This window comes from Morone saxatilis, unplaced genomic scaffold (genome assembly GCF_004916995.1).
Source record: "Morone saxatilis isolate NCDOM2014 unplaced genomic scaffold, NCSU_SB_2.0 Contig10, whole genome shotgun sequence".
In the NCBI taxonomy this organism is placed as follows: Eukaryota; Metazoa; Chordata; class Actinopteri; family Moronidae; genus Morone; species Morone saxatilis.
Genome location: NW_023339652.1, coordinates 13,819,328 through 13,837,023, shown reverse-complemented (window position 1 = coordinate 13,837,023; position 17,696 = coordinate 13,819,328). Strand labels below are relative to the sequence as shown.

The 17,696-nt window shown below is 41.3% G+C and overlaps 1 protein-coding gene across 1 annotated transcript in view; it reads left to right on the top strand.

The window, feature by feature from the left end:
* Window positions 1-7,759, top strand: part of sox5 (SRY-box transcription factor 5) — a gene marked incomplete at its 5' end in the record, with an annotated part of 56,087 nt that extends 48,328 nt beyond the window's left edge. Inside the window, 4 exon segments of the mRNA XM_035678486.1 lie at window positions 1,479-1,578; window positions 1,976-2,149; window positions 3,230-3,446; window positions 4,214-7,759. Coding sequence (XP_035534379.1) covers window positions 1,479-1,578; window positions 1,976-2,149; window positions 3,230-3,446; window positions 4,214-4,511 — 789 coding nt within the window.
* Between the last annotated feature and the right edge of the window lie 9,937 nt (window positions 7,760-17,696).

Below are 17,696 nucleotides of genomic sequence, written 5' to 3'. Positions count from 1 at the left end.
TCTCTGTCTCTGTCTCACACACACACACGCAGCAAAAAAAAAACCTTTGTAACAGCACATTGAAGCTTAAAAGCTAAAAGTGTGAAACACATTTTTGCTCGTTTTTTTTCTCCTTTTTTTTTTCCTTGAACGAGCTTTGAATGAGGCTCATCATTTGTGTGAACATATTTCTGATTTACATACAAAATGACTAAATCGTTCCAACCCACTGGCAGATTATTGTTCATTTATTAAAACGTAATAAATTCAAAATAAAATACTTTTTAAATGACTTGCAAAAAAACAGGAAAGGCGGCAGTGTGCCTCTGCCTCGTGTTCTCCCTCTCCCCTTCCTGTCTTTTTAGTCGTATTTATTCCAATCTGGGGGGGAAATTATCTCTAACAATTAAACTCTGTTGGACTAAAAACAGAGAAAATGCATTTCATTATCGTTCTGCCCTCCCTCCATCCAGCCAGCCAGCTCGCCAGGGTCACATGTAAATGGAGAGGGACACTTTTTGGAAGGTTGTTTTAGAAGACGACAGTGTTTTGGGTACCGCTCCTAATCGTATAATTAAACTGTAAAACGCTGGCGTTGGTGCACCGCCGTGTGTGTATGAGTGTGTGCGTTCGTCGACAGTCAGGTTCCAGCGCAGAGTGTGCCGGCTGCTTGCATTAAGCATGTAAATGCTCAGTAAATCAGCCTTTTATTGGTTGTAATAAATACCCAGGGGGCCGTGCGGCGTGGCCTCGCTCTCGTCCGCGCTGCACTCTCTCGTTCTCTCTCTCTCTAATGCGTCGACCCTCGGGGGCCTCTGCAAGAGAGAGGCAAGCCGCCGCACTCCACTCTCGCAGGTGGCTGCCAGGAGTGGCTACACATACTCATGCACACACACATAGTATACAGTATACACACAAAACAGTAAACATCCAAACAGGACTAAATGTAATCAGCATTCTTGCACATGCAAACATGGACACAGATGTGTGTTCAAGCATGCAGGCGTACAGCACTCTAACAATTTGATGTTGACATTAACATTCCCACAAATTTACATCGAAAACACAAACTGTCTCCTGAAATCGCTGCTGTTATTTGTCTGGTTTGTTCAGATCCATTTATAAAAACGGGTATTTGCTGATTTATTTCCGATTAAAAGGGATGATTAATTGATTCATTTGTTTCTACTGTGAAGGAGTTTATACATCTTCGGAACAGATTTTCTTGCGAAAAGATTTAGGCCAACAGGCACCTAATATAATTTCTGTGGCTAAATTAAAGTGTTTTTAGCTAAAACTATAAAATAAATAATATAATATATAAAAACTTGACAGCAAAAAACTTTAAATCAATTATAGGAATGATGTGTTTGGGTGTAAAAGTAAATTGGACAAGTGTTCCTCATCACTACGGGTCCGTGATTTCACCCATTCATATATTCACACTCACTGACTCACTCACTGACCGACTGCAACTGTGAACTGTTTGTGTTGTTTAGGACAAGGCTGCCTTGGAGAGTCTGAGTCAACAGCTGAAGCAGCAGGCGGAGGACAAGTTCAGCCATGCCATGATAGACTTCTCCATTAGCGACTCTGACGGTAGGGACACACACACACACACACGCACACATGCTTGTGGTCATTTAGGTGAGAAATTCACATTTCTATGAAGAAGGATTGGAACATGTGATTCTTCATTCTTCATTTTGATTCCAGTTTCCATCAACAATATACTGTTATGAGGATGTATTGTATGTCAGTTGTTTTGGTTTATTAATCTTAAAAGGCAAAATAATTCTCCCAACCCATTAAAGAATATTTAATCTTTCAGTTTAAATTAAAAAAAATTTTAAATCTCAGAATGTGAAGATAATTCTCTTCACTTTTTCATAATGTAGTGGGGATTTTCTGTTAACCACCTACTTCATGTCTACATGTGGTTTTAGTGTGTTTGGCTTTTGTCTGCCTCTCATCACCTTGCCCTCCTCCCCCTCAGGCTCCCCCAGCGTGTCAGACTCCAGAATATTTCGGGAGGCTCGGGGTCGCGGCAGCGCCGAGCCGCACATCAAGAGGCCGATGAACGCCTTCATGGTTTGGGCCAAGGACGAGAGGAGAAAGATTCTCCAGGCCTTCCCAGACATGCACAACTCCAACATCAGCAAGATCCTCGGTAAGACACACACACACACGCACACATACACACACCCTGTTCTGAGTGACAGAAGCCCCACCCTTGTCACCTTACCCACTGCTACGCAAACCCAAGCGAAAGAAAGATGCCTGCACTGCGGGTTCTATTTCCCGCTTTCTCGAGCGCACACAGAAACACACACACAGTGATTTCATTACAAGCAGTGGCATCGTGTAAGCGGCTGTTAATGAACGGCTGGGGAGAGCACGGCTCCGACAAATGATGATATAATTCATTATGCATTAAACAAGCAGCGCAAGGCCGCCTGACATTTCCCCCGGACCGCCGGGATCGGCCCTGACATTTTAAAGAGCTCCTAAGCGTTTTATAACACAGGGAAATCTGGTTTTAATAAGCCCCCCCTCCCTCTCACCACCACCCCCCACCCTCTCTCTGTCTCTCTCTCTCGATTGCTAACAGATCTCAGAACAGAGAGAAAGACAGAGAGAGAACAGCCAAGTGCTGACAGCTTTTACCCATTAAACATACAGTAGTCAAGTGCAAATTCAGACCAGATATGAAACACACAGGGGAAGACATGCTCAAGATTACACCCACCCACACACACACACATGCAGGGGTCTAATACTATAAACCTCAGAGCAGAAACTAAGCTGAGCGAGATGACGGCAGGTTAAGTGAAGTCCTCATTAGTATAGATGAGTACCTGTCGTCCTCACCGCTCTCCTCATTAACCCTGCTTTCTCTATTTCGCTTTCCTTTTCCGGGTGACACTCCTACCATTATCTGTGTGTGTGTGTTTGTGGATGTGTGTTGTGCTTAAACGCCATCACACGTGTGTCGGTATGCACATGTGATGCAGGGTCACGCGTGCCACACACATAGTCCTTCCTCACACACGATGTAATTGATCTTAAAGCCGGCGAACATGCTCAATTTAAATCCCTTCTTCAAACTGATTTGTATCGTTTTGCTTCTATATAATGATCATAAACCTCTTTTTTTTCTACTCTTGTGTAAAGGTCTTTGTAGCCATTTTCCATAGAAGAAACGGTGCAGAACTGAAACTGATCATTAATATAATGCGTCTCTGTCTAGGCTCACGCTGGAAAGCCATGACCAACCTGGAGAAGCAGCCCTATTATGAGGAGCAGGCTCGCCTCAGCAAGCAGCATCTGGAAAAATACCCAGACTACAAGTACAAGCCGCGACCCAAACGCACCTGCCTGGTGGACGGCAAGAAGCTGCGCATCGGCGAGTACAAGGCCATCATGAGGTCTCGCAGACAGGAAATGAGACAATATTTCAGTGTGGGGTAAGGGAGCTGATGAGGGGAACAAATTTTTCTTTGTTAGGATTTAGCAATTATCTAATTATCACATAAATAGAATTTGTTGTTTTACTTTATTTGACTGAATTAGATTTTTTGTCAGAGCAGGTTTCACATCTCATGATGGATATCAGATTCAATCAAAAGCAAAAAAAAGTGGTGCGATACTCTTTGAGCATCAGTGTATATTTGCTTTTATATTGGTGCCTTAAATGTTCAGTAAATCAACACCAACCACAAGGTTTAAAATCAGGTTATTTATTTAATTTTTCTAATAATTATTTTGTTGTTGTTTTTCTTTTACTTTACTTTTACTTTAAATTTCAGGTTTGAAGTTTTACTAATGAAATCTCCTTAGGATTTAGTATATGTAATTTCCTTTGTCTTAATAAATCAGTCGAACTACAATATAATAATATAAGCTCTAAAAATTTGTCTTCCAACCTGTGCTCGACTAAGAAGTAGTCTGCCTCATAACCCCTCTATAAAACTGCAACTTCACATTTTTATACTTCAGTTTGTGTACGCTTTAAACGAACAGATATTACGTGTTAATTAATGAGCTTTAGAGGAACCAAGCCAGGCTGGTTAGCTGTTTCCTTTTCCGTCTGCTAGCTGTAGCCTCATATTTAGTGTACAGAGAGTGGTATCAAGAAAATGAGTTAAAATATTCCTTTAAGGAAAAACTGGGAACTGTCTCAGTAGCTTGAATGCTGCCTTTCTTTACTCAAATACTTCTGTGTGTGTTACAGGCAGCAGAGCCAGTTGCCCTTGTCCTCAGCAGGCGTGGTTTACCCAGGTGCCCTGTCAATGGCAGGAATGCCCTCACCCCAGATGCCCTCAGAGCACTCAAGCATGTCCAGCAGCCCCGAGCCCAACGCCAACCACCACCAGAACCCCCATATGACCGGGCTGAAGGGGGACGAGCCACGGATCAAGGAGGAGGAGCTACGGCTGGACGACAGCAACGGTGACGTGTACGACGACTTCGACTACGAGGACGAAGAGGCCGATTATGCCAGCGATAATGACAACCATATCACCCAATAGGACGGCATGAGAGCCGCCTTTTTTATAAGCCAATCACAGCTGGTTAATCCCACACAATCCCAAACCCACCAATCAGGAAGAAAACTCTCTCTTTTGCCAATCACCTTGTGTCCCAATCTCATAACCCCCCCACCCCCCTGTCCCCCTCATAACTAACATGGACTCTTTTAACAGAGCCAGACCCGCAACCCTCCTCCCACTGGAGTCCTGATACCAGCATCTGATCAATCAACTGAAGCACAGGACCTGTCACTCACACTGACTGTTACACAAACTGGAGTCTGGGAGGAAGAGACGACCAAGCCAGCCCTAAGCTTGCTGAGGAATATTCGAGTACTACTGCAAGAGTTTGAGTGTAATGCCACGAGTGAGGAGAAATAAAAATCACACTCAGAAAGCAACCTTTTAGACCCGTTTGTAGAAAAAGGAGACATTTTAAAACGAAAGGCGGAACAGTGGACCTGTCAAAGGCTAACAGATGACACTTTAAGATGGCGGACCTGTTTATTATCAAGAGACACTTTTTAAAAAAACAGCTTTTTTTGTTCTTTGGTTCTATAATATTCTCACTCAGGTACACGGTGCCAATAAGTGGCTTGTGAATGTGATTTGTTGTTTTTGTGCTACAAGTTTGAATAATAATAGAAAAAAGAGACATTTCTTTTTTCCCCCTTTTGTTGTAAAGCACCTGAAAGACATCAGACATGTTTATTTTTAACAAGAACATATCTTTTCTTCGACCTCGCAGTGTGCTGTCAGCGGTTTGCCCCCTTTTTCTCTGTGTTTTTGGGACTGCCGCCCCCCCCCCCCTTTATTTGGAATCCGATGGGACGGTCCAGTCAGGACTGACCAGTACAGCGTGGACTGTCCCACTTTGAGGGATTTTCAGTGGGGGAGAAGGGGAGTCTCTCTGGCATCCTGGAGCAGAAACGAAAGCACTGTGTTGTGAGACAATCCACCAGTTTTCTTCCTGCTCCGTCCCTCTTATCACAATCTCGTCCAGGACAAAACATCAGTACGACTTTAGCTTGAAACATCCGACGGTGTGAGTGTGTGTCGGTGTGCCGTGTGTACTCATCCATAGGCTGTTTGCACATGTGCGTCACATCTATCTAAAAAAGGCAAAAAAAACAAACAAAAAAAGTTTAGGATACAGAAAGACAGGCAACGTACACTGCTGCTGTTACTTACTGTACCACACACACACTCACACACACACACACACACACACACACAACTGTTGTTCTGTCCCTCAGTGTTTTCCTGCTCCCTCCAATCAACATCGTCCTGCTGTGCCCAGTGGGCGGAGCCGAGGTGAAGTCAGCCAGTCAGTGTTTCTGTTTGTATTTGAATACTGTATTTTATTATTTCTCTTCAAACTGCCTCTAATCTAATAATATTATTAACAATAATTATAAGGATGGTCAGCGTTTCTTAAGTTTAGTAAGTTATGTACAGTATAATTTATTTTTCTCCTCTTTATCGGGTTTTTATGACCATATGAAACTATGACAGTCAATGAAACATTATTCTATTTAGCTGGTAGGTATTTAGATCTAAACAAAAGTTGTCATTTTACCTTGCTTTGTTTTGCATTCTTATGTTCCCTTCTTTTTTGGCGTTCGTTTTGTATTAATCCTCCGGACGGGTGGGCGGGCGGAGTTAGGACAGTGAGCTGGACTGACAGACTCGACGCCAGCCCTCCTCCGAGCTGAAGACATAACCTTTTCATGTCCAAACCCATTTCTAAAAAGCACTCAGACTCTGTGCAGTCAGAGAAAAAGAAGAACATGATTTTTTTTATTGTTATTATAATTTTATTTGTAATGGTTATTATAATGTATAATGTGAAGTTTCCTCTCTTTTATTTTGCTCTTTTTTGTTTTTGTTTATTTTTGGAAATCAGTTTTATCACTTTTGGAAACTGTTTTCTGTGAACAAAGAGTCCCGTCCCCGTTTACTAGTTTGGCCACCTCACCGAGGCACAGTGGAACATCTTTGGCTTGGATCCACACACACAGTATACACATGCACAAACACAATCACTAACACACACACACACACACACACACACACACACACACATTTAAAATGAAGAGATTATCATGACAACCAAACAAATCCTATGCTGACCTTCTTCTGTTTCTTGAAAATCTAGAATTCTAGATTTAAAATCCTGTATATATATTTAGTTTGTTGGGTTTTTTTTCTTTTTAAATCATAGGAAAGCAGTGTTTACCTTGATCCACCAAGGGTGTTCCACTGTGTGTGAGACGGACCAGGCGTATCTACAGTATCTTTAAAGTCACTTCTCATCAGGAGCCCTTTGCTTTGTTTGAGCTCCACGCGACGAGAGCCATGACTACTCTTCAGGTGTGCTGCCACATAGTGATCCCCACAATCATTCTCGCTGTAGATGTTCGCTACATGCCACACAATGAGCCTCTGGGTCCTAATTTTGCTGTATAGTCACCCCTGTTATCATGCCATGGTTCAACCCAATGCTGGAGAGAGGGGGCTGAGAGGGGACTAAGTGGATCAATCCATTTTTAGGGTATCAGGTGGGTGGGTGGGGCATTAAGACGTCAATCATCCCTGCTGGCAAGGTCTGTCCCCATATCAAGACAATGAAAATGATGATGATGATGATATTATTTAAGACAATCAAAGTCATGAGTGGAGCTCAAAACAAAGTAAGAATTATTAGTTAAAAAAAATATCTTACCATCTCAACTTGAAAAATCAAGAAAGATAATTATGTAAATATAACATAGAGTTATAGATTTATATTTTGTTCATAACACAGTGTAATATAAGTTGTATATTTCTTTTTTCTCTCCCTACTGTCTCTTTTATTGATGTTATCCATGCCACAGAAAAGCAAGAGTCGCAGTACTCGCACACAAAAAAAATGAAGAAAAATATCAAAGAAATAAAGAAAAACAGGAAAAAAAAAAAGCCGTGGGCTGCCACCACCATCTGTTCTAAGTTCACTTTTTTTTTCAGTATTACTGCCAGACAAGGCTCTAATAAAGACAGCAATGTGTTCGGTAAAACTTGTGCTGGTCCTGGTCACTTCTTTCTTCCACACATACATTCACACAATGGCTTTACAGTTCCAACATATTCACATAAACATACAAATATACACCGCCATGTGCTCGTTGTTTAAAAGGTCCAGCAAAACCTGCAGAAATATCATCGGTGGAGAGGAGATTGAATGCATCCACGCTTGTTTATGTGATATTAAAAAAAAAAAAAAAAGATAAATGGATGAGTAGATGTGTACAAAGTGTGGAACTGAACTGAGTTCAGTCAGTAGTTCACATTATGAACAGGTGATACATATAAAATCTATTCTGGTGTTTTCCACCTGTGTTTTGTTTTTGTCTCAAAAAGTCTTCAACGTCTTCCGTCCTCCGCTCAGCGACACAATGTGAGCCATCACGGCAGTGGCACTGCCCATGTGTCACCGAACAATTCAATCATCTCCATAAAAACGTGTTAATTATGCTAAGTCCACCTTCTTGCCCCTCCAATCAGAGGGCCAGCTGGGAGACTCGGAGCCGAATCACGGCCCGTTAGCAACCTGATAACCTAATTAAGCACAACAAGGGACATGGAAGGAGGAAGGGAGTGAGTGATGAAATGTGTGTGTGTGTGTGTGTGTGTGTGTGTGTGTGTTGTGTGTGCACACACGTGCAAACTCACCAAAAACACAACCAAAAAAAAAGAAGGGGAAGGCTGGTGACCACTGACCGCCTCAACTAAGCCCTGTCAAAAGCGCCGAGATGCCAGCCGCCCTGTGTGCTGTCGCCGATTTTTAAAAGCAAATCTAAGATTGATGCTCGCTTTAGGATGTTGAGGATGTTCATGCCTCCACTTTCAAGGGTTAAAAACACAAAACCCCACTCAGTGCACCCATTAAAATGCTCTCCCCATCTGTGTCCATATGTTCCAGCAATCAACCCCCACCGCCCGCTCTGATGCTTTGCGCATAAAACAGTTAAATGCACTCCGAGGAGATGAGTTACAGTGGGTTTGCTAATTACCATAGCTTCACACAAAAAAAGCCCTTTTGATGCAATAAAGAGGCACGATGGGGGCAGATCCACAACTCCTACGGTAAGTGAAGGACTTAGTTCTCTGGGCGTTGTGAATTTTTCAGAGGTAGCCTGAAGGTAAAAACCTGAGAAAAGGTTTATGTGTGAATAGTTGAAGAGCAAGAAAGGGGATTCAGATTTTTCTTTTTCCTTTATTGTCAGCAGTACACGAGACGCTGGAGGAAGCAAACGGTGGCTAGATTCACACACATACTTACTGTACACACACACACACACACACACACACCCTAAGGTGTACTGTAGGAGTTAGCTCAGCTTAAACCACAATTATCCACTGGCTATTTCAATCACAATAGTTGAGACAAAGGAGTGAAAACTATTACAGATTTACATTTGAATGCCTGTTCGTATTATGCTGTGCATATTCTCAATAAGATTTAATTTGCTCTAACTTTCTCTGTTTGTGTAAATCCCACAGAAAAAAAATCTGTTTGTCAGAACGCCTCCTCTGCGCATGCGTATGCTCAACTGTGTGACTTTGAGCGCGGCCCTCTCTCTGCGCCGGCTCGGTGAAATATGCAGTTTTCGACCGTGGGTGTTTGGAAATTGAGTGAAAACGATGTCACATTAATGATTTAAAGTCGGTAATAGGATGTGCTGTGACGCTGAGCCGCCAGCTAAGCTGAGTTTAAGGCTCCGGCGTTAATGTATTCATGAGGAGGGGGGATTATACAGAGACAAGAGCAGTTAGAGAGCTGAGTGCAGCAGAGCAGCCGGGGCCAACAGGCCTGCTAGATATTATATATAACTGCATTTATACTGCGAGAGCACACATTTCACAATGCAGGAGGTAGGACTAAACACACACACCCATACAGAGTTGCAAAGTGGAATTAAAAATATGAACCATGGTATTAGAATAAAATCTGACTATATTGCAACATGTTTTTTTATATTTTTTAAGCTTTTACTGCTGCAGACATAATACAAACAGCAAAGGCAGGACACTGGGAAACTCCCTTTAATCAATACTTGGGTTATGATGTGCAAAAATATAAAGAAAACTAGTTTAAATATGGTTTTATATTTAAAAAAAATAATAAAAAGCCTGAATTGAGGCTCCATAATAATCCATTATTGTCTAGTTGATTCCGGTGGCAAATAGAAGTGCAAAAAGGCTTATAATTATTAATTCAAGCCCCAAAACCACATATTATTACAAATACGTGTTTATCTGCTAGCGCTGTTTCTTATTCTTTCATCTTTGATTCTGGCAGCAAAGCTAATCCCCCCTCTAACATACTAATGTATACACAAACTGCAGCATCATTACACCAGAAAAAAAAGGCGATCATAAAAGTCTCATAAAAATGATTTCAGCAAAGTACTTAAGCTGCAAAATTTTTCAAATATTTCATCAGTCGTCCCTCATTCTCAATGATGCTAAAAAATGTGAGAAGAGGCTCTGTGCCTGGCCATTAATATTAGGTGTCTGATGCATTAAGAGTCCATAAAGTAATCCCATATCAGAAAGTGCCTGCACTCAAACCATAAAAATAAAGTAACAAGATGCTGAGATGCAAAATAAAATTGAGATATGCAAGCATATGGTATATGAAATATATTTTATTTTTTTATCATTTTGGCAGATGGCCACCCAGTTACTTTATTTCCCATGATTTAAGTGTGAGTAGTTTTACACGTAGGATTAATGTGCGACAGTTCACATGTAGCACATATCACATTATCACATGACAGCACTGCTCAGTCCTTGTGTCTTAAATACAAACAGGACAGATTATGTTCAATCGGTTGTATCTGGCATCTGTTGTTCCTGGAGGAGAGAAGGGTTGATGCAACACGAGACGAGCCTCGATGTGACTGGGCGGGTTTAAGAAAACGTGGCCGATGACCAAGCGGATATTAGCCTCGTTGCTGGGTGTGACTTCCTCTCTCTTCCTCCAGTGGGGTTTCAATGAGCAAAGTAATCAGCATGACACGAGACAAACAATCACAAAGCGGCGTCAGTGTTTGAGCGACGGCCCTAATGTGACAGATCTGAGAGCGGCGGTGTGTGAGGGACAGGCGTGGCACGCGGCGGAACAGCGAGGCCCGAGGGCTGATCCCCAATCAAGACTGGGAAACTGGCTCGACGCCTCTGACACGTCGCCCCTCTGCTCAACCGCCACTCTCTACATGAAACATTCACCGGCTTCATCAGCGGCGGCAGGAGCTGGCCTACTTTCACCCCTCTCTGCCTGTCTGTCTCCATCAAAACGAATGAATTTGTTTATTTCCTTTCATATATCTGCATGTTGGGCCCATGAGTGTTGTTCTTGTGTCTCTTTGTCAATGATGTGTGTCTTTCATTCATAAGCCTTCCTCTGTGTTTGGTTGCATTCTTACTCTCCTCTCTTCTTGACCTTTGACCTCAGTGATCTGACTTTACTTACCTAGTTCAATAGTAGTGTCACTGGAACATTTCCCTACACATGAAATACACATTCACAAAACGTCTGTCTTTTTGTGTTTTGCAGAAATGATCCGAGCACTGTTTTCCTCATTTATTTTAAAAAGAGCTAAAAAGATTGACAGATTGATCAAAACATAATCGTGATATAACAAATTAGAAGAGCAGAAGTGATAATCACAGATGTTACCGTGTAGGTGGGCCAATCACACAAGAGCCACATAACTTTTCACAACAAACTTGAAAACATGATGTCGCTCACTGAGCAGCAGTATCAAAGGGAGATAAAGAAGCCTGTGGGCGCTTTTACGTCACTCCATGAAATATATATTTTTTTGAGACAAGAAAAAAAAAACCTGTAAAACTGTTATTTTCTCTCCCCATCAACACCCTAATGCACACATGCAAATATTATGCTAATGGTATGTTAATTGCTGGAGTAGCTGCAAAGCAGCCCTGCTGTTCAAATGACTGGTGAGAAAATAGGTGGGGTCAGTCGCAAGCTGTAAAAGCAGCTCCAACACAAATAAACAAAACCCTCGGGGATTAACAGAACAAGGGCCAGTGATAAACGGATGAGAAGAGAGACAGGGAATACAACAGGCTTTAAGCGAGGGGACAAGGGAATCAGCTCAGGGAAATGGAAATACGAAGGAGCAGAGGGACAAGGGTAAAAGGAATAAGTGAGGGAAGAGGGGTAAGAAGGTTTTATGAGGGAGACACGGGGATTAAACAGGGACACGGTAAAGGGAATAAGAAACAGGACAGAGGTAAAACAAATAAGTGAGAGTAAAAACGGCTGAATGTGGGAATGTTAATAAGCAAGGGGTAAAAGGAAGTTGTAAATAAAAGGATAAAGCCATATGCAATGTGAAAGGATGTATGTGTTATGTATGAGAGAGTAGAAAAGATGGAGAGGACACAGGTGAAGACAAATTAAGCATATCAGCAGGAAGGAAAGGTAAGGGAAACAAAATGAAGTGGAAAATGTATGTAAAGGTAAAAAAAAAATATCTTGTGCCAGTCAACATCATATCATATCGTCTGGGAAGAAACAACTCCATCCAAATACCCAGGTTAGTGCTGCACTACAGTAGACCACACAATATGTTTGTCTTATGGGACGGTCACTGTCAGATTTGGAGCAAGAAATTCTTGCCGTGACTTGGCCGATAGACTACAGCTGCTGTCTTTTACATACAGTAGATGATGAGGGAGGAGGAGCCAGGGCACATCTTTACTGTGCCACCTAACCAAACCAACTATAAATGTCCCATATGTGAGCAAGGTTTTATGAATGAAAGTAAACCTGGAAACATTCATTGCCACTCTGCAGTGAGGGTAGACGCTGCCTTTTTCCTTCCCAGTCGCTAGAAAGAGTGTGAGTGTGTGGGTGCACAGCATAAATCTAGGCCCCATTTACACGCCATTTTCATTCACACCTGGTATTAATGAGGATTATTCTTGTCGGGATTCTGCCTGCATTGCGATCGAATCTCAATATGCAAATCAGGCAGGCAGAGTCAATGGACCCAAGTCGAAGGAAGCAATCGACCACCTGCATTCTGCTTGTATTTACAGCTGCAATAACATGCGTTTTGTCTTACCTAGATAGGATTTCTAAAGGCAGATTGCATGTTAAATGGGGTCTTAGTGTGCACCCATAGGTGTGACAAATTGTGTTTAATTCCACATCCACAGGTTCACCGAAATTAAATACAACTCCTACTTCTATAGTCATGGAACACGTCGTGTTCAAGGATCACAATAGGATGGATTTCCAGGGCTGATCACTAACACATTTACTTGAGTACTTAACTACATTTTTTGAGTATCTATACTTTTCTTGAGTATTCATTTTTCTTTGGAAACTTATGACATTTACTCTTTTACATTAGAAAGACAAATATTATATTATTAATTATTAGTTTAATTTCAGATAGTTTTTATGTTATGTTTGGTCAAATTACTTTTTATAGATTTGCCAAGTTGTCGTCTTGGAAACGGGTCCTGTGTGAATCCTGTGTTGATGTTACTGACTGACAGAAATATACATTTCAATTTTGTCATAGAAACACATAATACTATTACTGGCAACAATACAACAATGTGTTGACATTAAAAAGAACATTTACATTTGAATACTTAAGTTTTTAGAAAAGCAAGTACTGCTTGCGTATTGCTGCCACACCAGAGGAAATAAACAGATCAGTATCATGTTATATCATGTTAAACTTTTTCTTGTTATAACAATATACTATTTAACTTGTTGCAAGGTGAAACCTTTCATTTTATAACATGAAAACATATTGTTATAATATAAAATGTTTCACATTATGACATATTATATGATATTATTATAAAGTGATACGTTATAATGTGAAACTTTTCATTAGGTAAATAGTATATTGTTATAACAAGAAAAGTTTCCTGTTATATAGTGATACAATTATAACGTAAAAAACATCTTGTTACTGATACTGATCTGATTCTGTTTCTGGTGTGGAAGCAATACGCTGCCGTAAACTCCACTAGTTTAACTAAAGTAAAAATTTGACTGAACAACTTAAAGTGGAATAATATTTGACCAGGAGTATCTATGACTCAGTTGTACACTTTGTCCGCCTCGGTGGATTTCAAATCACTGGACTTTGGGTGACAGCAACAACATTCTGCTTTCCTCAGTGAACAAAATGTGGTTGTAAGTCGGAGAGAAAACACTGAAATGTGAGATGTTAGTGAAAAACACCTAGTTTATATAATGTATATAATTGAATGATTATTGCTGATTGCTGAAGTTATAGCGTACAAAGATATAAATAAGTTCTGTGAAATTCTTCTACACAATTATCAAGAGGTTCACAAAGCCTGTTTTCTACCAGGAATTACTCTCCATACCCCATGTTGCACCATATAATTGTTTGGAGTATTGAGAGTTGTGAAACATTACAGTACAAACACCCTAAATAAATAAGGCACCCTATCGTTTTCTTATGAATCTGTCAGGGGCTTTATAGCGCCAGGCCTCAAGTGCCTCTGGTCTTTTCCTGTGTGTAGCGTAATGTGTAAGAGCTCAGCGGGCCCTGGCAGGAACAGCACTATTTGGAAACTGTCAGTGTTTGCTCCATGCCAACCAGCCACAAGACACCCCCCCATCCCCTCACCCCCTCCTGAAAAACATCCCCTCTGGAACCCCAATGGCTGCCAGTTTCTCAGACAGCCCACCGCTGACCCCTTCAGGCCAGGAAACTGTTGTCCAGCCAAGGAGCCAAAGAGCCCAAGGGCCTCGATCCGCCCCCATCCCATCCCCACCCCCACCCCCCCTAAGATGGTTGTGTTGGCTGCTTATTCAGGCCCGGGAAAGAAAGGCAGAGAGACACAGAAGAAGAGTGAGGAAGGAGGGAAAGAAAGAGAGCGCTCAAGTTTGCATTTTTAATTTGATCGCCTCGTCACTTCATTTTGCTCCAAGATTAAAAAGCCCACTTACTCCTCTCTTTGCTTTGGACTTTTTTTTATATGACAAAGATTTCCCCGGCATGCGTGCTCTCTACAGACGCCACGAGCCATGCAGCAGACAGCCATGTGTCCTGACAGTTGACTTTGAATCAGAGTTGAGATTAACTTGATTTTGCCGGCTTTGTTTTTCCTTTTTTCCTTTTTTGAGAAGAGGTTGCAAAAGGTTGTGCGAAAGACACACTGCCCTCTCGGTTGTCGTCACGTATTTGTCCTCTCTGCTTTTGTGTCCCCTCTCATTGCAACCAAATGTGACCAGTTGGCTCCGTCTCCCTGCCTCTGGGCCCTGTGTGGAATTGTTAAGACTTATTCGATTGGGACGAATCAGGACAATCCAGCCTCAGTGTGGTGGAGAGAGAGAGAAACACACGAGAGAGGGAGAGAGACAGGAAGAGACATGACAGCAGAGGGATTGTCGGTTTAAAGTTTAAACTTCGGACAGCTGTTGTATCATGAGGGTCAGAGGGATTTCCTGGATGGAGGTGTCCTAATGGCTCGGTGTTAATATGAATTCATAGAGACCCATTAGCGCCTGTCACTAACCCACCTCCTCCTCTTCCTCAGTCCCACCATAATGGCCCTGGCTCTGGCCGCTAGTCTGCATGTAGCGGATATAGCCTGGATTTATTCTGATGTTCTCAGGGATTACACCCTCAGTGAGCTGTGTATTATGAGTAGATTTAGGCCCATAACTCCTGAAGATAAGGGGGGATTGGGGCGATTGTTTAAACGGCATGTGTTAGCCATCATCGCCAGGACACGGGGTCTGCAGTGTGTGTGCGTATGTGAGTATACGTGAGAGAAAGATTCAGGGAAATAAAGTGTTTCGCGCATTGATGTTCATTGAAATTCCAATCCAATCTCATTCACAATACAAAACACTATTCTGAAATGCTTTAAATGAATTCAAATGAATGCTTTATGTAACTGAAATGCTTTTTGGATAATGAAAAGCTTTTGGTTGCTTTAATCAAAAGGGAAATTCCAACGATTATGCACAATCGCTGGAATTTATTTTCACATCATCACTCAAGTAGAGTTTCATTCTGACCATTTTATAAAAGAGATTACAAAATAATAGATAGCACAATAAAAAAAGCAAATGATGGTTCTTTTTAAGAGGAAAAAAAAGTTGTTTGAAAAGATTAATAATCTTTTTCTTACAATGGATCTGTGGAACCTTAGCCTTTCTGAGTTTTATTGGGTTACACAATTTAAATAAAAGCACATTTAAGTTTGAGTCTGAACCAATCTGACCCAAATTTGTCTGAATCAAAGTTGCATTCACCTTTGAGAGTCTTATAACAAAAGCGTTTTTATGAAGATAAATTGTACCACAAAACAACTGTTCTGAGCCAGAGAACACACCCAGAGCGAGACATCCAGTCTTCCTCGTGTCCCGCTGGGCCCCGGACGTAAATTTGAAGCTCTGACATGCTGCTGCTCGACAGATGTGTGAGTTCTGGTATTGTGGTCGGAGCACAGTGTGGCTGAGCAGCCCTGTGGTGAGGCTCTTTACAAGGCCTCAGGGACAAGTGAGAGACCACACTGACCACAAAACACAGCTCCATAAACACTGTCAGAGAGCTCGACTTCAGCAGATGATGGGCCAGTACGCAGAGCCAGGACTGGAGGTCTGTGGGATGACTTCTCTGACAAAGATGAAGGTCCAGACTCAAGCAGCTGAGGTATTAGTGTGTGACACTGATATCAAGCTTTGTGCTAATGTTCAAAGTTGCATTTGACAAATTATTCATGAAAATACACCAACAGCATTGCTCATTGGTGGGAAATAAATTCTCCCATTATACTGGAAGTAATAAATCAGAACATATCGAACTAAATCCAGAAAGTGAGAATGCATGTCATTATAGTCTGTCAACAGCATATGGGCAATACAGAACGTCGTAGGTAATCTGTAAATGTACTTAATGCAACCCAATGCTCTCCAACAATGTCTGCAAAAAGTATGTAATGCTGCATAAACTTTAAAGCCGCACTTTGGTGGCCCCAAATAGAAGAGCAGTGGATTCTTTCTTTTTTTGACAGTTTGGGGGATTAATTACCCAGAAACTACACGCTGTGATGTCAATAAACAGTTTTTTTAACTACATTTCTACTGTGGTCAAAACAACTTGCTCAAAACTCAGGAATTCCAGCTGGGAACAAATTACAGATGCCTGCAAGAGAGTCTGTATTGTATAGGGAGAATACCAAAATACTGATTTGTGATTAGATGAAAATTTCCACATACTTTAGGACTAAATGGCTGCCGTGTACATTCTAATGGTTTTACCATTTATGTTGAAAACACAGGATGTCTTCGCACTGAAGTTCCCAAACACTATAACGTTTTTATTGATGCAGTGTCTGAGAGCTTGTTCTTTGTTTGCTGCTTTTTGTCCTGCACCTGTACCCAGCTGGGATTGGATGTGTCTACTAGCCACCTTTTTTGCTTTCAACATTTATGTTGTCATTTACAAACAGTTAACATTTTTTTTTACCATGTTTCACTATATGTTAAAGGTCCAGTGTGTCAAATTTAGGAAGATCTAGCAGATCTTGTCTTAGCAGAAAAGGAATATTATATTCAGTCTGTTTTCATTAGTGTATAATCACCTGAAAATGTACAGTGGATATAAAAAGTCCACACACCCCTGTTAAAATGCCAGGTTTTTGTGATGTAAAAAAATTAGACAAAGACATGTCTAAACTTTTTCAACCTTTAATGTGACCTATAATGTGAACAATTCAATTGAAAAACAAACTGAAATCTTTTAGGTGGAAAAATAAAAAATAAAAAACTTACAATAAGCTGGTTGCATAAGTGTGCACACCCTCTTATAACTGGGGATGTGGCTGTGTTCAGAATTGATCAATCACATTCAAACTCATGTTAAATAGTAGTCAGTACACACCTGCCATCATTTAAAGTGACTCTGATTAATCCCAAATAAAGTTCAGCTGTTCTAGTAGGACTTTCCTGACATTTTCTCAGTTGCATCTCAGAGCAAAAGCCATGGTCCGCAGAGAGCTTCCAAAGCATCAGAGGGATCTCATTGTTAAAAGGTATCAGTCAGGAGAAGGGTACAAAAGAATTTCCAAGGCATTAGATATACCATGGAACACAGTGAAGAC